This window comes from Lytechinus variegatus, chromosome 2 (genome assembly GCF_018143015.1).
Source record: "Lytechinus variegatus isolate NC3 chromosome 2, Lvar_3.0, whole genome shotgun sequence".
Lineage (NCBI taxonomy): Eukaryota > Metazoa > Echinodermata > Echinoidea > Temnopleuroida > Toxopneustidae > Lytechinus > Lytechinus variegatus.
Genome location: NC_054741.1, coordinates 83,835,064 through 83,857,248, shown reverse-complemented (window position 1 = coordinate 83,857,248; position 22,185 = coordinate 83,835,064). Strand labels below are relative to the sequence as shown.

The window sequence follows — 22,185 nt, the reverse complement described above, 5'->3', positions numbered from 1 at the left end:
TAGCATTGTGCGTTGGCGTGCCTCACCCCTCTATTCAGTGCAGGTGTGAATGCAGTTGGAAAAACACTCCGTCCATCGGAAAGGACACAAATGTTGGTCCCGTGTATAGGAGAGTCACAACCTATGCACTTTAACACCAATACACTATTTGTCAAAGAGTATGGTGTTCACCCTGTGTATTGCACCTGCCAGATCCCGGTACAATACTGCAAGAATCTTCAGGATTGAAGGAGGCAGTCAGTGTATCTTGAAGAATTTGAAAGAAGAAATAGGCCTGAAGTTTTTAGTTTCAGAGCTCTGATTGGAAATACTATATAGTATATGCCAAGTTTTTTTTGATGTGTTCTTACCTAGTCAGAAATCTGACTGACAGACATAGGTCAAAGTTCATGTTTGGCAAAGAGGTGTCATGCTGTTGTGAGTAGTGAGCGATTGGGTTTCCATCCTGTTGCACTTTCGGTGCTTAAGTTTTCTTGTAACTTCATGGTCCAACTTTCAAAACGCAGTGGCTCTTCAAATAGTACTTTCTTGTTTACAAAGTAGCCTGTTATTTCAGATAGCATTTCTTTTTTTTTTATTAGGTACATGTACTGTATACCAGTATCAAGAATTTTGTTGTCTTTATTTTTCATCCTTGACTTACATATGTAAGTGTGTTTGGGAAATCCACTAGGCACGTTGCTCAGGATAATAAAGTGCAGAATCTACCTTTTTCATCTCCTGATAATGAATGCTTTGTGTGATTGACCATAGAATAAACTTTCAAGGTTCTTGTCCTCTGAAAGGGAAACCTACGTGTACTCCCCCTTCCCCTTCGAACCAAATATGCCACTGATTCTGTATACATTCATAAGAAAGTTTGTATTAGATGACTGTCTTATAGACTTGTCTGGAGCATTGTGGCACTGTTGATTAGTCTTCTGCCTTTAAAAACAGAGGGTCGTGGGTTTGAATCCCTGCCATGGCGTAATTTCCTTCAGAAAGAAATTTATCCACACTGTGCTGCACTCAACCCAGGTTAGGTTAATGGGTACCCGGTAGGAAGAAATTCCTTGAATGCATTGAGCGCCTAGGCAGCCCAGCTAAAGCAGAGGTAATAATAATAATAGCAGGGCCTGCTGGGAGAACAGTTTTCGGAACTGAAGTGGCTTCCCTGGGTAAATATGCCTATATTATTGTTATTATTCTTGTCTCATGTTTGATGTATGTGGAGTAGTGGGGAAAGCACATCAAATAAAGATTAAAGAGTAAATATACATGGTAAAAAAGGTAGACCTTGGACACCTATTTGTACAAGTGGCTGTACAAGCCTACATTACATGTACATTCTAGGCCATTGTGAATAGATACAGCAGATGATAGGCAACATAAAAAGAAATGAAATCATGTTTAACTACCTGTATGGAGCAAAATCATTCATTATGCAGCCTAACCGTCTCTAGCTCAATCAAAGCCTTTAGATAAATTTGTTTTGTGAATAATATTAGCTTTGTTCAGACGTTGGTTCCCACTCAAAGAGTAAAATTTTATTATGCATGGATTAAAACTTCAAAGATGTTTGTCTTATTTCTTGACCCAGTGTCCACTTAGACTAGTATACCATGACCTCACACTCCCAGGGGCCAGTGCTATAGTACCTTCCGGAAGTGGAAGCACTGTATACATTGACCTTGTGATTGTTTCAAAATTTGTAATTTAAAAGAGAGCTAGACCCATGTTTTACACGAGGTCGTAAGGTCATAGATACTGTGGAGTGCTGGTACTAAGCACGTCCACATGGGCAATTTACTCTGACCAGATAGTTGAGATAGCGAGATATTCCTGGACAAAACCATCAGTATCTTGGTCAGAGGAAGGTCAAAGGAACTTACCCCGACCTCTGTCCAGACCGTCCTCTGTCCAGAACTCTGACATTTCCTCCGAATGGGCTTCCTCCAACCTTTCCTGTGACCTTACTCCAACAAAACAAAAAACCTGCATTTGAACAAGGCTATAAAGAAAAAAATAATTGTAAACCCTCTGTATATTTCGGGCATGATATTCTTCCAACTAAAATTGGAATTCCGATTTTTTTTTTCCAGATTTGTTTTTTACAATTTTTTTCAAATTTTCTTTTACATGAATTCCTTTGCCCAAGAACATTCTCATTTTATTTTTCACTGCTTTGTAAAGTGAAATGATAAAACTATCATGCAGACTCGCCTTTAAAAATCGCTTTCAATTTGTTTACTGTGCAAGAGCTTATAACTCTGACCGGGACGCCTTGGACTTCGGCGGTGACTTAGCAGCCCTTGGCTATTATTTTTAAAAAAATTCAGAGGGGAATATCATGCGTGATATTGAAAGAAGTATAACAGTTAGAATAATGTCATCCAGTAATAATGATCTAGTGGTTAAATGATCTGTAGGCAGTTTGGTCAATAATTTGCTGTTCTATAATATTTTTTATCAAAATAGTTGATGCTACAGTGCTTTGATGCAGATTTAATTTGTCATGATTTAAGTTCTGGTACAATACTTGTTTCTTGCATCATATTTGTCTATTCCTACATCATTGCTTTATCACAATGAAGAAAGGATAGTGGACTGCAATGATAAAAACCACCATATGGTTGATCAAGCACATTGAATAATGTCTATTACCGCAATGACAACAAAGTATGTGTATTGGAGTGTAGAACAGTAATTACACTGTCTGTAACTAATCAATCATGCATAAAAATATGTTTGTTTTATGGATTGTACTGAAACAATTTTGATTTAAGGTAACTTACAGACAAGGGATGTGTTAATAAAAAGTGCCTCAACAACCTTTCTGCTTGTAGAATCAAGTCAATTGATTTAGCCCATTTTAGTGTGATCCTTTCTACAAAATGACAATCATAGTTTATAAACAACAGCATATCATGGTTGAAGTTCTGAGTATGCAAAGACATACTTAGGCCCTACATATATGTCTTTATAGTCTAATAGTAATAATGCAATCAATAAGACCCTTGCATTGCTTTTGTTTCATTGTTCATATATACACGTATAATCACAGTTTTTATACACGTAGTACTCATAATTCACTTTCTTATTCATTCAGCACAAGATTCTGGTGTTATTCCCTTCCATTAGATGTACATAGATTCTCACATTCAGGAATGAATGAAAACCATCTCAGACTTGGCTCAATATGATACTGGACAGGAAGTTCTTGGATTAAAATGGGTTAACGTTTCTCAAATCAATTAATTCCTTAGCTATATACTCAGTGAAGCCAGACCATATCATACACATGAATCCTACATTGTACTGTATGTCTGTAGGCATATACTCATGTAGCTTATATTACACTGTTTATGAGCTTTGACATGAACAATCTATGTTGATGGTAATCCAGATTTTTGTTAATTATTTTTTTTATCTTGTCTACCAATTTTAGTGTTTTATAGATGAGCTTATAATTGGTATTTTCCAGAATTCTATTCCGATTGAAAAATATCACTCTTTTACAAAGTGACTGAGACCCCTGGTGTTCATGTAATTAGATATAGTTTCTGAAATGCCTACCAAGGGTTTTATTTCAAATATTGAAATAATATATTTGAATTCTGAACAAAACCTTGCATAACTTAGAATGGTAGAACTTAAATTGATATAAATAATTGCCCCAGTTTCCTTTGAAGTGCAACGCTATGAGCATCAGAAAAACATCCAAACCTTGAATGTGATTATCTCAAAATCATGTTTGTTATGGACCGATATTTAAATCATTGAAATATACTGTAATACTCAGGAGTCAATCCGATGTCATTATGTCAGTAGCTTTGAATTTGGCATCCTCCCCACCCCCCCCCCCTCCTGTTTTACTTGGTGCCCACAATGTAATTTTTAATTATCTTTCAACTAAAAACATATTAATAACACTTTAGTTAAGGCTTATTCTAAAAGTAGCAGAATTAAGACATCTTTGAATTCGTAATACCAAAGATTACATCACCAGCACTCTGGGGCCCATTTCGTGAAGAATAACAACTATTGTAAATTTCGATTATCTTATACTTGAATTTGATTGATTGCTGAGCCATAGTATTCAGTTCTGTGAAGTATTTTCAGTTTTCACATACATGTAGATTCACATCTAATATTGCCATTGCCTCTTTTCTATTTTTAAGATTTTCAAAACAAATAGGGCCTTTATACTGAAAAATGTAAATACTAGTATAGTAGAAGAGAAAAAGAACATTCAATGTACTGTACATGTACCTGTATGTATCCTTGAACTTCAGATTTTACATGAATATTGTGAATGTTGTGGTCACATAGACATTATGGCCCGTATTCTGAAGTCGGGTTTAACTTAAACTCAGGTTTAAAGTTGTGGTTTAAGTATGGAGAGCCAATTGTTAAATAAATCACTAACAGTAGAGATATCATACTTCAGCTCATTTGGCTCTGAAATCATTCAAAATTGTCCAGGAAGTATAAATACATGATTGTCTTTAAGATCGATGAATAAGGAAAGAGCACAGTAAACATAAGAAACATACAACTAAATAAAAATGTTGACACTTTTGGCTTCCCATAATTTTAGCACAGAGTTAGACCATGGTCTAAGTTAAACCCGACTTCAGAATACGGGCCAATAAATCTGTAAGCCTATGCCTGGCTCAGCTCAGGCAGAGGATGTTTATGTATATGCTCTTATGGCTCTATAATAAATTTCTGGTGTTAATTGGTTAAAACTTTGCTTGCCAAACTGACAGCTCGATTTATTCATCGCATCAATCAGGTTTGCTTCACAGGTGGTCACGCAAAAAAACAGTATTAACAGATAAAATAGTCTAATTATCTGTTCCATATATTATTTCAATGTCCCCATTCACAGGCACAATTAGATAATCCAGTGAATAAAAAGCAACTGATAGTTTGGATAAATTTCATAATCTTTTTGTTAATATTTTCATTAGTCTATACAGCACACTGATGTCCAAATCTTTCAAATGTGCTGTTGATGCTTACATTTAGCTCTCAGGAGATAGGAGATCCAAACTTTTTTTCAACTGTTTTATGAAGCACCCCCCCCCCTATGCGACCAGTTTTATGACACTCCCCTTCTCATTATTGATAGTGACATTAAAGAGAAATGCCAGTAGTTGCAGTAAACACTGATTTCATGAGAAAGTCTGTAAAACCAGGCTTAATTGTCAGAATATCATCGAGGATCTAGATCTGGTACATAAACTGAACTTTGTGAAATCTTGAAATCTACGCTGAAAAAATTTCACACTGTAGATCACCAACACAGATAGGCACACGTGGAACAGTGTATTATTATTGCTGGTATAAAGACCCGACGGAAGTGACAGAATCACCGCTTATTTTACTTATTTCACTTATTTCTCAGCAATTACACAATTTCTTCCAGAATCCTTTGGCACATATTTTTTATTCATACAAACAGACACTTGGGTGGTCATTATATTAGATTCTGTAAATAGTAATTTTGAGATTGTTACCAAAACTGGAATTTATCTTTAAAACAACATAGCCAAATATTTCATACATATACCTTCTGTTGCATTTTTAAAGGAATGTTACTATGCATATCATGAGCTATGCACTGTACTTGAAAGAGGAATATATTCAAACTGAAAAAAAAAATCTTAGAAAAAAAAGGAAAATCACAAAGGGTTTGATACTGTAATTTACATCAGTTAGGTTTTAGATTCTCTCCCAAATATACTAGCAATTTACTAACAAATCCATATTGTATGCATATAATTTGAATAATGATTTTTGGGGGACTGTCAGACATACCATGAAGCAACTTACATGTATGCAAACTGGTATTTAATAAAGTTGTAAGGTGTACCTTGTTATTAGGTTATCAGGAAAAAAGCTTCCATATACATGTATGTGAATCAGTTATTACACAGGACTATTGTGGCTTAATGAAATATTACATCAATAAATCGTCAAACTCTTGTATTTTGTTTTTTTTCTGTGACTTTCTACAGGGCTTACTCGTTAGTAGACTCATCAAGGGTTTCTACATTCCTCATATCAATACTACTCATTGTCTATGGAAGTTTCAGGTAAGCATACTCTTGATTAATATTAGTGGGGGGGGGTTCTCCACCTGGGCCCCATTGCATAAAGGTTACCATTATGGTAACTTTGCCATCCAGTGGTATCTTTCATGAAATCCTTAATTGTTACACTGTAAAAACTGCGGTGTTAAAACTGACAACAATTGGTGTTAATAGAGGACCACACCCTGAGGTGTTAAAATTACACCCTAGAGATTAAACGTAACACCAAAGAGTGTAAATGTAACAACAAAAGGTGTTGTAATAACACCTATAGGTGTAAAACTAACACCACCAATTTAACATGGGTGTAAAATAACTGGTGTGGTCCTCTATGTACACCAGTTAACACCACAGTTTTTGTTGTGTACCATGGTAGTTACCATTGGTTGGCAAATTTACTATAATAGTAACTTTTATGCAGCAGGGCCCTGGGGGTTTTCACAAAGATTGAAGTGTGATAAACACCAAAGTGAACATGTTAATGCAATCTGATTGGTGGATATGGAGTTGTGCATGTCCCGTACCCTTGAACTGGCCAACTAGACAATGCGTTATATACCACTTCACGCAACTGAAATATAAGTGTGAAGCTAATACCTCGGTCACATCTGCTCTATGGCAGCCTTACGGAGAGACGAAAACAGCCGTTTTATTCATTTTTTATTCAAACACCTATTTGTAGCTATTACAAAAAATGTTAAAACAGCTGTTTTCGACTCGCCGTACTTTCGCCGTAGAGCAAATTATGTGACCGAGGTATAAGTCACACTGAAATCTTTGTGAAACATCACCCAAATTATGGTGATGCTGGAGGTGGTGGTTTAAATAAATTTATCATTATGATGATTACAAAGGTAATTAAATAATTTTAATGATTTTTCTTGCCTGGATAGCAAAACTGAGACATTCATGTAGGCCCTGATTTTTCAGCAGCAGTAGCCACATTGAAACCTGAAACAAGGTTAAGTTTTTGAAATATTTCTTTTAAAATATTTATATGTCTTGGAATCTGGACGTACGGATAATCAATTTTCACTGAAAATTTGGCTGAAGTTTCAGGTCATGTGACCAAGATCAATGGTCCCAGACCATGTGTATCAATATCAAAATTTGAACAAGGTTAACAGTTCGACTTTTGAAGATAATTTAAAAATTATTCCTCACTATTCCATAATGGTCGCAAACCAGCAAATGAATTAATTTAACATCTGGGGCTGTCTTACAATGAGTTGTGATTGATCCGATCAATCGCAACTATGGAAAGCCAGTCATGTCAACATCTAAAATACATGTTTGTTCAAAATATTTTTTATGAATGACCATGTAATTCATATATTCACTGTTTTCTTGACAATGCAGTACAATTCTCTTTGTATTTAAAGGACAATGAGCAAATTTCCTGAAGAAAAATTATGGATTTCCATAAGATTGATCAGATCAATTGTAACTCTTTGCATGACAAGGCCTATGTCACGAGGAGAAGGTCAATGGCCATTTTGGGATCAAAGAATTAACCAAAGATTAATATTATTAATTTTCAAGATAATTCATGAATCATATGTCTTTATTTATTTTGCATGAAATAATAAACCATAAAACCACAAAATATAGTTCATAGTGAGGAGAAAGAAAGAATGGATCTCGTACTGATGTATTATGAGTGCATGTCAAACTGAAACTACCCATGTTTGTCAGCAGGTGTGAAGGAGACATATTATGAATACTTTATTGATGCTAAATCAGGGAGGCTCATGCTCATCTATATCATCTAATGATTTGCCCAGATGTCTAATTCTTAACCTTGACTAAAATGTGTTTTGTGTAAATATTGAGCTGATTGTCAAATTTACAATATAATGTGTAATGAACATGTTTTGGTTCAAAATATTGATTTTTTTTTACAAATCTTGTTTTACTCATGCAATGTAGTAAGTGCAAATGTGTGCATGGTCTTTTTTTAAACTGACTTTTGAAAGCAAGATTGTATTTGTAAAAAAAAAACCTTCGGCAAGAGCATAAAGAACAGGAAACCACAACCTTCTCCTAATTTCTGTATTTATGAGGCTGTTCTCACTACGTTCCTAAAACTAGTTTACTGGAAACTAGTTTAACGCGTAGTGAGAATGGTCAAAGCGGTCTTGGAAGCGATCTTCCAAACCAGTTTGGAAAACCACCTCGCGATGTAGTTTTCAAGATTGCTTTGCCTCGTTATACTGGTTTTAGCGTAAGTGAGGACACAACCGTTCTTCGGGAAGCGATCTTTGCATATTTTGAGCGCGCTACTCCACACGACAGGTCTAGAATGCCTATGCTGCGGTTTCGAATTTCGCGCGAAACGTGTCACCCCACTGAGAGCGTTTCCATAGCAACAAGAGCACTTTACGTGAAGTGATTTTGAAAACCACTTTTGTGTGATCAAGTGGGAACGCTAGCAAAGTGATCTTCCAAAGTGGTTTCCTGAATCGGTTTCCAGTAAACTAGTTTTAGAAAGCGTAATGAGAACGGCCTCTATGATATCTATAAAATTCATAATATGGCATGATAATTTGGAATAAGCAATGTTTCTCCAGAAATAGAATATGTCGTCTGAGATACATGGTTGTGGGGTTTTATGTCTTCAAGTTAAACCTGTTTGATATGACATGATTTTCATTAATTAGTGATTAATGAAGTTAGACTAGAGGTTGCTAATAAATAAACAATGAATGTGATGATACCATGGTGATATTGTGTACTGCTGATCAGTTATTATTATTCATTAGATACATGTACATTATGCACGCTTCTACTACGTGTGATGAAAGGGGGAGGTACTAGTCACATGGTCTCAATCAACCACTCACCTCTTGATATAATGATGTCTTCAGCTGCCAGCTGGAAACGTTTCATTTCATTAAGCTCTAAGTTTCATCTCCATGGCAACCAATGATCATGTCACCAAGTCTGAGACATGGATTAATGTTCATTTTAATTTGAGAGAAATGTTCCAATGGGGTTTCCTGGGAGAAATTTCTTAGATGATTATTTTCTGGGACTTGAGATTCGTGTGAATATTATAAAAGATACAGCGCCACCATTGACCACCTACCGCTGACCCGTCCCGCCACCAATTCGACGTCTGCATTCACTCCATAAGTACCCCCGTGCTCGTTTAGCATCCTTCACTCCTGAAGACGGACAGTCAACCTCCCCGAAACGTCAAGTAACCTCTATTCAAATTCATGATATATATTCATCAATTGCAAGACAACTGTTTCCAAGAGAATTATCTATGATCTAACTGTTCCATACACAATAATGCAGTCAAATCACAATCGTATCCCAAAATTTAAATACAAGTTTTCTTCAAAAATCATTCTAATTGGTCTGAAGCTGTGGAATTGTTTAGGTTCTGATATTAAAAGTTGCCCTACACTGTCTAGGTTTAAAATTTGTTACTCATAGGATAAAATTGTATACCCCCTGATTCTATTTTTAATTCATGAATGAAATTGTTTTTCTTTGTCTGATTATTTGTTTATGATCAATTAAATGTCTATATGTTGGGAACAAGCCATTGATAGTCCTCATGCTTTTGTTTGTCCCTCCACTTTTTGATTTAAAAAAAGAGTGAAGTGGATTTTGATTTATAAGATTATGTTTTTATGTAAATTACTTTTAACTGAGGTAAGACTGACTTTGAAGTCATCATTTACATGTAGCTCCTTTGCAAAATAACCATTGGAGTAGCCAGTCTCTTTCTTTTTTCTTTGTTTCTTTTTCTTTATTACCTCAATCAGAGAGCTTTGCTCATTTAAAGGCTTCAGAAATAAGAACATTTGAATAGAATGTTTTGTGAATTGCGAACGTTTACTTTTTGGAGTGGATTTAAACCCATTTTAATTCATAAAACTATGTTTTCATGTGAAGTATCTTTAACTGAGGTAAAAGACTGACTTTGAAGTCAGCATTGAGCTCCTTTGCAACATGACTTACTGGAGTAGCCATTCTCTTCCTTCCTTTCTTTCTTTCTCTCTTTCTCTCTCCTTTATTTCTATTTCTCTCTTTCTCTATTTCTATTTCTCTCTCTTTATTACCTCTCAGTTACAGATACTGAAGTTATTTTTGCCAACTTAAGGAATATTTCGTAAAATACAAATGATATTTTTATTCTAAGATTATGTTTTATCTTTAACTGAGGTAAAAGACTGACTTTGAGGTTAACATTTAGTTCCTATGCAACATGATTTATTGGAGTAGTCAGTCTTTCTTTTTTTCTCTGTTTGTTTCATTGGTTATTTCTTTTTTGTTACCTCGATCAGGTACAGATACTGAAGTTAGCTTTGCTAAATTAAAGATTGTTTTGTGAAATACGAACAATATATTTCGTCAAAGAGCAAAGTGGATTTTAATTCATTCAATTATGTTTTTATGTGAAGTATCTTTAACTGAGGTAAAAGACTGACTTTGAAGTCAGCATTTAGCTCCTTTGCAACATGACTTATTGGAGTAGCCATTCTCTTCCTTTCCTTCTTTCTCTTCTATTTCTCTATTTCTTTATTACCTCAATCGGTTACAGATACTGAAGTTAGCTTTGCTAAATTAAAGATTGTTTTGTGAAATACAAATATTTTTATTCTAAGATTATGTTTTTATGTGAAGTATCTTTAACTGAGGTAAAAGACTGACTTTGAAGTCAGCATTGAGCTCCTTTGCAACATGACTTATTGGACTAGCCATTCTCTTCCTTTCGTTCTTTTTTCTTCTATTTCTCAATTTCAATTTCTTCATTACCAAGATCAGATACAGATACTGTAGTCAGCATTGCTTATAATGTGAAGATTGTTTTCTAAAATACAAATAATATTTTTATTCTAAGATTGTGTTTTTATGTGAAGTACATGTATCTTTAACTGAGGTAAAAGACTGACTTTGAAATCATCATTTAGCTCCTTTGCAACATGACTTATTGGAGTAGCCATTCTCTTCCTTTCTTTCTTTATCTCTTTTCTATTTCTTTCTCTTTTCTATTTCTTCGTTACCTAGATCGGTTACAGATACTGTAGTTATATAGCTTTGCTAAATTAAAGATTGTTTTGTGAAATACGAATGATATATTTCGTCAAAGAGTAAAGTGGATTTTAATTCATTAAATTATGTTTTCATGTGAAGTATCTTTAACTGAGGTAAAAGACTGACTTTGAAGTCAGCATTTATCTCCTTTGCATTATGACTTACTGGTGTAGCCATTCTCTTCCTTTCTTTCTTTCTTTCTTTCTTTCTCTCTTTATCTCTTTTCTATTTCTTTATTACCTAGATCAGTTACAGATACTGAAGTTAGCTTTGCTAACTTTGAGATTTTTTTGTGAAATACGAATGATATTTTTGTCTAAGAGTGAAGTTGATTTTATTTCATAAAACTATGTTTTCATGTGAAGTATCTTTAACCATGTTAACTGAGGTAAAAGACTGACTTTGAAGTCAGCATTGAGCTCCTTTGCAACATGACTTATTGGAGTAGCCATTCTCTTCCTTTCCTTATTTCTCTTCTATTTCTCTATTTCTATTTCTTTATTACCTCAATCGGTTACAGATACTGAAGTTAGCTTTGATAAATTAAAGATTGTTTTGTAAAATACAAATGATATTTTTATTCTAAGATTATGTTTTTATGTGAAGTATCTTTAACTGAGGTAAAAGACTGACTTTGAAGTCAGCATTTAGCTCCTTTGCAACAGGACTTATTAAAGGAGCCAGTCTCTTCCTTTCCTTCTTTCTCTCTCTTCTATTTCTCTATTTCTATTTATTACCTAGATCGGATACAGATACTGTGGTTAGCATTGCTTATAATGTGGAGATTGTTTTATGAAATACGAAGGATATATTTCGTCAAAGAGTAAAGTGGATTTTAATTCATTAAATTATGTCTTCATGTGAAGTATCTTTAACTGAGGTAAAAGACTGACTTTGAAGTCTGCATTTAGCTCCTTTGCAACATGACTTACTGGAGTAGCCATTCTCTTCCTTTCCTTCTTTCTTTCTCTCTTTATCTCTTTTCTATTTCTTTATTACCTAGATCGGTTACAGATACTGAAGTTAGCTTTGCTAACTTTGAGATTTTTTTGTAAAATACGAACGATACATTTCATCAAAGAGAAAAGTGGATTTTAATTCATTCAATTATGTTTTCATGTGAAGTATCTTTAACTGAGGTAAAAGACTGACTTTGAAGTCAGCATTTAGCTCCTTTGCAATATGACTTACTGGAGTAGCCATTCTCTTCCTTCCTTTCTTTCTTTCTCTCTTTATCTCTTTTCTATTTCTTTATTACCTAGATCGGTTACAGATACTGAAGTTAGCTTTGCTAACTTTGAGATTTTTTTGTAAAATACGAACGATATATTTCATCAAAGAGAAAAGTGGATTTTAATTCATACAATTATGTTTTTATGTGAAGTATCTTTAACTGAGGTAAAAGACTGACTTTGAAGTCAGCATTGAGCTCCTTTGCAACATGACTTATTGGAGTAGCCATTCTCTTCCTTTCTTTCTTTCTCTTCTATTTCTCTATTTCTATTTCTTTATTACCTCAATCGGTTACAGATACTGAAGTTAGCTTTGCTAACTTTGAGATTTTTTTGTAAAATACGAACGATATATTTCATCAAAGAGAAAAGTGGATTTTAATTCATAAAATTATGTTTTCATGTGAAGTATCTTTAACTGAGGTAAGACTGACTTTGAAGTCAGCATTTAGTTCCTTTGCAACATGACTTATTGGAGTAGCCATTCTATTCCTTTTTTTTCTTTCTTCTATTTCTCTATTTCTATTTCTTTATTACCAAGATCAGATACAGATATTGTAGTTAGCATTGCTTATAATTTGAAGATTGTTTTGTGAAATACAAATTATATTTTTATTCTAAGATTATGTTTTATATGAAGTATCTTTAACTGAGGTAAGACTGACTTTGAAGTCAGCATTGAGCTCCTTTGCAACATGACTTATTGGAGTAGCCATTCTCTTCCTTTTTTTTCTTTCTTCTATTTCTCAATTTCTATTTCTTTACTACCAAGATCAGATACAGATACTGTGGTTAGTATTGTTATAATGTAAAGATTGTTTTGTGACATACAAACAATAATTTAATTCTAGGAGTAAAGTGGATTTTAACTCATAAAATTATGTTTCCATGTGAAATAACTTTAACTTAGGTACTTTTGAAGTCAGCATTGAGCTCCTTTGCAACATGACTTATTGGAGTAGCCTTTCTCTTCCTTTCTTTTTTCTTTCTATTTCTTCATTGCCAAGATCAGATACAGATACTGTAGTTAGCATTGCTCATAATGTAAAGATTGTTTTGTGAAATACAAATGATATTTTTATTCTAAGATTATGTTTTTATGTGAAGTATCTTTAACTGAGGTAAAAGACCGACTTTGAAGTCAGCATTTAGCTCCTTTGCAATATGGCTTACTGGTGTAGCCATTCTCTTTCTTTCTCTCTTTATCTCTTTTCTATTTCTTTATTACCTAGATCGGTTACAGATACTGAAGTTAGCTTTGCTAACTTTGAGATTTTTTTTGTGAAATAAAAACAATATTTTTGTCTAAGAGTGAAGTTGATTTTATTTCATAAAACTATGTTTTCATGTGAAGTATCTTTAACTGAGGTAAGACTGACTTTGAAGTCAGCATTTAGTTCCTTTGCAACATGACTTATTGGAGTAGCCATTCTCTTCCTTTTTTTTCTTTCTTCTATTTCTCAATTTCTATTTCTTTATTACCAAGATCAGATACAGATACTGTGGTTAGTATTGCTTATAATGTAAAGATTGTTTTGTGAAATACAAATAATATTTTTATTCTAAGATTATGTTTTTAGGTGAAGTATCTTTAACTGAGGTAAAAGACTGACTTTGAAGTCAGCATTGAGCTCCTTTGCAACATGACTTACTGGAGTAGCCATTCTCTTCCTTCCTTTCTTTCTTTCTCTCTTTCTCTCTCCTTTATTTCTATTTCTCTCTTTCTCTATTTCTATTTCTCTCTCTTTATTACCTCTCAGTTACAGATACTGAAGTTATTTTTGCCAACTTAAGGAATATTTCGTAAAATACAAATGATATTTTTATTCTAAGATTATGTTTTATCTTTAACTGAGGTAAAAGACTGACTTTGAGGTTAACATTTAGTTCCTATGCAACATGATTTATTGGAGTAGTCAGTCTTTCTTTTTTTCTCTGTTTGTTTCATTGGTTATTTCTTTTTTGTTACCTCGATCAGGTACAGATACTGAAGTTAGCTTTGCTAAATTAAAGATTGTTTTGTGAAATACGAACAATATATTTCGTCAAAGAGCAAAGTGGATTTTAATTCATTCAATTATGTTTTTATGTGAAGTATCTTTAACTGAGGTAAAAGACTGACTTTGAAGTCAGCATTTAGCTCCTTTGCAACATGACTTATTGGAGTAGCCATTCTCTTCCTTTCCTTCTTTCTCTTCTATTTCTCTATTTCTTTATTACCTCAATCGGTTACAGATACTGAAGTTAGCTTTGCTAAATTAAAGATTGTTTTGTGAAATACAAATATTTTTATTCTAAGATTATGTTTTTATGTGAAGTATCTTTAACTGAGGTAAAAGACTGACTTTGAAGTCAGCATTGAGCTCCTTTGCAACATGACTTATTGGACTAGCCATTCTCTTCCTTTCGTTCTTTTTTCTTCTATTTCTCAATTTCAATTTCTTCATTACCAAGATCAGATACAGATACTGTAGTCAGCATTGCTTATAATGTGAAGATTGTTTTCTAAAATACAAATAATATTTTTATTCTAAGATTGTGTTTTTATGTGAAGTACATGTATCTTTAACTGAGGTAAAAGACTGACTTTGAAATCATCATTTAGCTCCTTTGCAACATGACTTATTGGAGTAGCCATTCTCTTCCTTTCTTTCTTTCTTTATCTCTTTTCTATTTCTTTCTCTTTTCTATTTCTTCGTTACCTAGATCGGTTACAGATACTGTAGTTATATAGCTTTGCTAAATTAAAGATTGTTTTGTGAAATACGAATGATATATTTCGTCAAAGAGTAAAGTGGATTTTAATTCATTAAATTATGTTTTCATGTGAAGTATCTTTAACTGAGGTAAAAGACTGACTTTGAAGTCAGCATTTATCTCCTTTGCATTATGACTTACTGGTGTAGCCATTCTCTTCCTTTCTTTCTTTCTTTCTTTCTCTCTTTATCTCTTTTCTATTTCTTTATTACCTAGATCAGTTACAGATACTGAAGTTAGCTTTGCTAACTTTGAGATTTTTTTGTGAAATACGAATGATATTTTTGTCTAAGAGTGAAGTTGATTTTATTTCATAAAACTATGTTTTCATGTGAAGTATCTTTAACCATGTTAACTGAGGTAAAAGACTGACTTTGAAGTCAGCATTGAGCTCCTTTGCAACATGACTTATTGGAGTAGCCATTCTCTTCCTTTCCTTATTTCTCTTCTATTTCTCTATTTCTATTTCTTTATTACCTCAATCGGTTACAGATACTGAAGTTAGCTTTGATAAATTAAAGATTGTTTTGTAAAATACAAATGATATTTTTATTCTAAGATTATGTTTTTATGTGAAGTATCTTTAACTGAGGTAAAAGACTGACTTTGAAGTCAGCATTTAGCTCCTTTGCAACAGGACTTATTAAAGGAGCCAGTCTCTTCCTTTCCTTCTTTCTCTCTCTTCTATTTCTCTATTTCTATTTATTACCTAGATCGGATACAGATACTGTGGTTAGCATTGCTTATAATGTGGAGATTGTTTTATGAAATACGAAGGATATATTTCGTCAAAGAGTAAAGTGGATTTTAATTCATTAAATTATGTCTTCATGTGAAGTATCTTTAACTGAGGTAAAAGACTGACTTTGAAGTCTGCATTTAGCTCCTTTGCAACATGACTTACTGGAGTAGCCATTCTCTTCCTTTCCTTCTTTCTTTCTCTCTTTATCTCTTTTCTATTTCTTTATTACCTAGATCGGTTACAGATACTGAAGTTAGCTTTGCTAACTTTGAGATTTTTTTGTAAAATACGAACGATACATTTCATCAAAGAGAAAAGTGGATTTTAATTCATTCAATTATGTTTTCATGTGAAGTATCTTTAACTGAGGTAAAAGACTGACTTTGAAGTCAGCATTTAGCTCCTTTGCAATATGACTTACTGGAGTAGCCATTCTCTTCCTTCCTTTCTTTCTTTCTCTCTTTATCTCTTTTCTATTTCTTTATTACCTAGATCGGTTACAGATACTGAAGTTAGCTTTGCTAACTTTGAGATTTTTTTGTAAAATACGAACGATATATTTCATCAAAGAGAAAAGTGGATTTTAATTCATTCAATTATGTTTTCATGTGAAGTATCTTTAACTGAGGTAAAAGACTGACTTTGAAGTCAGCATTTAGCTCCTTTGCAATATGACTTACTGGAGTAGCCATTCTCTTCCTTCCTTTCTTTCTTTCTCTCTTTATCTCTTTTCTATTTCTTTATTACCTAGATCGGTTACAGATACTGAAGTTAGCTTTGATAAATTAAAGATTGTTTTGTGAAATACGAACGATATATTTCATCAAAGAGAAAAGTGGATTTTAATTCATAAAATTATGTTTTCATGTGAAGTATCTTTAACTGAGGTAAGACTGACTTTGAAGTCAGCATTTAGTTCCTTTGCAACATGACTTATTGGAGTAGCCATTCTATTCCTTTTTTTTCTTTCTTCTATTTCTCTATTTCTCTATGTAGCTTAATATACATGTATTTTAATATAGTTTTATTCAATATGTTTAGTACCAAATTAATACCATGTAATGATATATGTATATTTAATGTTTATCACAATGTAGCACAATACTTAGTTTAATGTAGAATAGTATTTTATTTTTCATTGAAAACCATATTAATAATTTGATCTCGTTTGTAATGGATAATTCTTTTGTTAAGCGCATAGAGATTACCAATATTATGCGCTATATAAGTACAATATTATTATTATTATTATTATTTCTATTTCTTTATTACCAAGATCAGATACAGATATTGTAGTTAGCATTGCTTATAATTTGAAGATTGTTTTGTGAAATACAAATTATATTTTTATTCTAAGATTATGTTTTATATGAAGTATCTTTAACTGAGGTAAGACTGACTTTGAAGTCAGCATTGAGCTCCTTTGCAACATGACTTATTGGAGTAGCCATTCTCTTCCTTTTTTTTCTTTCTTCTATTTCTCAATTTCTATTTCTTTACTACCAAGATCAGATACAGATACTGTGGTTAGTATTGTTATAATGTAAAGATTGTTTTGTGACATACAAACAATAATTTAATTCTAGGAGTAAAGTGGATTTTAACTCATAAAATTATGTTTCCATGTGAAATAACTTTAACTTAGGTACTTTTGAAGTCAGCATTGAGCTCCTTTGCAACATGACTTATTGGAGTAGCCTATCTCTTCCTTTCTTTTTTCTTTCTATTTCTTCATTGCCAAGATCAGATACAGATACTGTAGTTAGCATTGCTCATAATGTAAAGATTGTTTTGTGAAATACAAATGATATTTTTATTCTAAGATTATGTTTTTATGTGAAGTATCTTTAACTGAGGTAAAAGACCGACTTTGAAGTCAGCATTTAGCTCCTTTGCAATATGGCTTACTGGTGTAGCCATTCTCTTTCTTTCTCTCTTTATCTCTTTTCTATTTCTTTATTACCTAGATCGGTTACAGATACTGAAGTTAGCTTTGCTAACTTTGAGATTTTTTTTGTGAAATAAAAACAATATTTTTGTCTAAGAGTGAAGTTGATTTTATTTCATAAAACTATGTTTTCATGTGAAGTATCTTTGACTGAGGAAAGACTGACTTTGAAGTCAGCATTTAGTTCCTTTGCAACATGACTTATTGGAGTAGCCATTCTCTTCCTTTTTTTTCTTTCTTCTATTTCTCAATTTCTATTTCTTTATTACCAAGATCAGATACAGATACTGTGGTTAGTATTGCTTATAATGTAAAGATTGTTTTGTGAAATACAAATAATATTTTTATTCTAAGATTATGTTTTTAGGTGAAGTATCTTTAACTGAGGTAAAAGACTGACTTTGAAGTCAGCATTGAGCTCCTTTGCAACATGACTTATTGGAGTAGCCATTCTCTTCCTTTCTTTCTTTCTTTGTCTCTTTTCTATTTCTTTCTCTTTTCTATTTCTTCATTACCTAGATCGGTTACAGATACTGTAGTTATATAACTTTGCTAAATTAAAGATTGTTTTGTGAAATACGAACAATATATTTCATCAAAGAGAAAAGTGGATTTTAATTCATAAAATTATGTTTTCATGTGAAGTATCTTTAACTGAGGTAAGACTGACTTTGAAGTCAGCATTGAGCTCCTTTGCAACATGACTTACTGGAGTAGCCATTCTCTTCCTTTCCTTCTTCTATTTCTCTATTTCTATTTCTTTATTACCAAGATCGGATACAGATACTTTGGTTAGCATTGCTCATAATGTAAAGATTGTTTTGTGAAATACAAATGATATTTTTATTCTAAGATTATGTTTTTATGTGAAGTATCTTTAACTGAGGTAAAAGACTGACTTTGAAGTCAGCATTTAGTTCCTTTGCAACATGACTTATTGGAGTAGCCATTCTATTCCTTTCTTTTTTTCTTTCTTCTATTTCTCTATTTCTATTTCTTTATTACCTAGATCAGATACAGATACTGAAGTTAGCATTGCTCATAATGTAAAGATTGTTTTGTGAAATACAAATGATATTGTTATTCTAAGATTATGTTTTCATGTGAAGTATCTTTAACTGAGGTAAAAGACTGACTTTGAAGTCAGCATTGAGCTCCTTTGCAACATGACTTATTGGAGATTTGGATAGTCAACTATTGTGTGTTCAAACTTGGGCTCTTAGTTAAAATACAATAGGGTTGCCATGGGTACTGATACACATAGAACATTAAAATACAATTTATACATGTACATAATACTTAAACATTACAGAAACAGACAAAGGCATTATAAACATGTAAAATCTCCAGTGAAAGAAAAAAAAAACTCAAACCACCACTTGGGTTGGTTAAAGAAGAAAACTCTGAAAAAGATGGCAGTAACTATAACAACAGCATACTGGTCCGTGAACAAAGTAGCATCAAAAGTCAAAAGTTCTGAAGAAGTTCAAAACTGTAAGTCAGTCTTGAAGTCTAGAGAAAATCTACAGTTACATTTGTAGATCACTGATGAATATTCTTGAAATGCCTTTCTCTTTCAATTTGAGAACTATGTTTACTACCTGCACAACAATTTTGGTGGATACAAGTCTATCTTTATGGAGAGGAAGAAACATTTACCGTATCACAACCTCACTATCACTTTCAGAATTTGTCTAGCATTCAATGTTTTAGCATGAAATTTTGGATTACAGGAAGGTTCAAGAAACAAAGAAAATGGCAAAAAAAAATTTCAGTTTTTTTTACGGCTTCATGCTGTCTCGTGTGTGGTGGTATCTTATGAAAGCAATTAAGAAAGAAATAGTTGCCGCGTGGGCAGCGAAATTATTTTTCCCACCACAGTTGTGGAGATCAATATGAATATTCATGATTCCGTCTTCGGAATAAGACTACACATGCGCATGGTCTTGCCGTTTGACATAAATGAATCAGCACCCTAAAATTGCCAGTACCCTGTAGGCCTAGCCGAGGCCTTAGACCTAGATCTACATCTAGATCCAATTCTTAAACACTTATCAAATTGCCCTTAATGACAAGGCAAAATGTTAGGCTAGGCTATGGCTATAGCCTAAGCTAGGGCATTAACTTTATCTCAAACTTGTTTTATCTGCCTGCGGCCGACCAGAACTGGTAAGTTCAGAATTAGGCTAACCAGTCTGGTTAGCCTAATTCTGAACTTTACGTTTACTTACGTTAAACCGATGAGCTTGGTAGCCTTGGTTTGTGGGCTGTAATTTCATAACCGGACTATAACCACAACGCATGCTCTCACTCTAGCTTGGCTGTGACAAAATATTACCCAGTATGCTTGGCGTCTGTTTGGACTTTGCCAGGGAACTTTGCTACTTTGAATCAATGACTTGAGAATAAAGTTTAAAGCACTTTCATGAAGGTAGGTGCATAAATTTTATGGACAATTCTTGATTAAGATTGTAATAATCACTTCCCATTTACTCGCGGCTCATACCCCTCTAAACGACATTGCCCTTGGCGGCTACGCTTGGCCACCCAATGTGTTGTGAACTGGCAGACGTCTATGGTCCATGTTCGGAAGGGGTTACGACGGGCTGCTAATTATTATTAGAGTCTTTCTCTAGCCTTGTCATAAAAAATATGTTGGCGATATAAAATAAACCAAAACTGATTTCCCTTTTAATAACCTTCGTTTAGGGGGAAAAGGACTTGGTTTTTTTTTCAGGCCGACCTATCACCTTGGATAAACCGCACCCTACTTTAAAAAAAAGGTGCGGTTAATAGACCGTTACTTACTTACGGGTAATGATTATACAGTAACTCTGTAGTTATGGTACATATATCTATGTAGGTCTGATGATCCAATCAAGAATCAAGATTTCTATGGTATTTATTTAATATTGATAACAGAAAATTAATGAAATATGGCCTAGAAGTAGTGAAAAAAGGAAACGTCTATTTGTTTTCTTGAAATTGACATTTTACCATCCCATTTTCAATGAAATTGAGCCTGCCCCTTTGTTCATTGTGCTTTAAACACATAAGCAAGTTAATCAATTATAAAAACGAGGATATTCTTCTTTTATTAACACATTGGACTATTGTTTCTAAGCACTTTTATTCTGGTCATTAGAGTCTGGTTTACCTGTCCATGTATTTTTCTTGATCCTGAATTGTAAACAGTGCATATGACCTCGATCTCCTTGGCTTTTCCTTCCTGCCTTCACTTTACCTTCTTCCTGATATAGGCCTATAACTGTCTTCAATGCAGTAATCATTGACCATTCACTGGGGCAGCAAATATATTATACAGCTATGGAAATAATAAAAAAAATATTTGAAGTATTACTAATGAAACCGTTTAGTGCTGTACATATAAATGCCCTATGAATACAGTAAAATGTTTTTTACGTGGTGCCAGTTTGTGACTAGCATGTTAAAATGGAAACTTTCCTCCAAGTTTTTGAAGGATTATCCAGTAGACTCCTACTTCAAACGTGCTATTAATTAGTATTGATTCATGTACCATTTGACAAGACAGTTGAAAAGATATATTGCTAAAGTTGATATACCAATCTAATGTACATGTATTCATAGATTGTGATTACCAATGTATCTTTAATGGGAAATTGAGATTGTTCGGAGGAATTCAACATATGTCATCTATGGCAGCAATGTACAAGTAGTCATAATAAATAAATATGAATATAGAGAATCATTTATATAGAACACAATGTTTTGATTATATTTGGTGTCATAAAACTACATACTGAAATCGTTGCATTGTGGGTACATAATCTGCTTCGAGCTCAATTTGATACTTTTCATTATGGCTGTGGATTACAAGTATTCTTTACTTTTATTTTTCAGATCTCTAAATATGGACCAAGAAGAGAAAGATAGATAAAGTATTCTTTACTTTTATTTTTCAGATCTCTAAATATGGACCAAGAAGAGAAAGATAGATTACAGAAAGAAGAGAAGGATAACACATTAACGGGGCAGCCCCCAGGCAATCCACAGCAAGCTGAAAATGGTAAGTGGATTAGAGCCTTGCATTAGAGGTAGAAGAATTTAGAGATATCATTTCAATTCTAAGCTGGTAAAATCTTGTTAGTTGTTTTTCTTGCAGCTTTTTGTCAATATTAATGATGTTTTCCAATATAACAAAAAATTGCTATGGTTATTCTACTACAATCTAAATCATTTTCATTATTGTTTGTTGAACTCTGGACTAAGATACAAATCCTTCTTTTTTGGTAAATCTAAGATCATTTGAACTCAAAACCTGAATTTTGCTGGGTGGTAAATGTCGGTCAATTCAGATGCATTTTAGATACATTAAGGTCAGACTGTGACGGT

General features: G+C 33.2%; 1 protein-coding gene across 1 annotated transcript in view; it reads left to right on the top strand.

Annotated features, from left to right (window-relative positions):
* The window catches only part of LOC121409313 (signal peptide peptidase-like 3), a 75,958-nt gene that overhangs the window by 3,518 nt on the left and 50,255 nt on the right, over positions 1–22,185 (top strand). The window contains exons 2-3 of the mRNA XM_041601238.1: positions 6,006–6,083; positions 21,756–21,859. Coding sequence (XP_041457172.1) covers positions 6,006–6,083; positions 21,756–21,859 — 182 coding nt within the window. The remainder of the gene's footprint in view (positions 1–6,005; positions 6,084–21,755; positions 21,860–22,185) is intronic.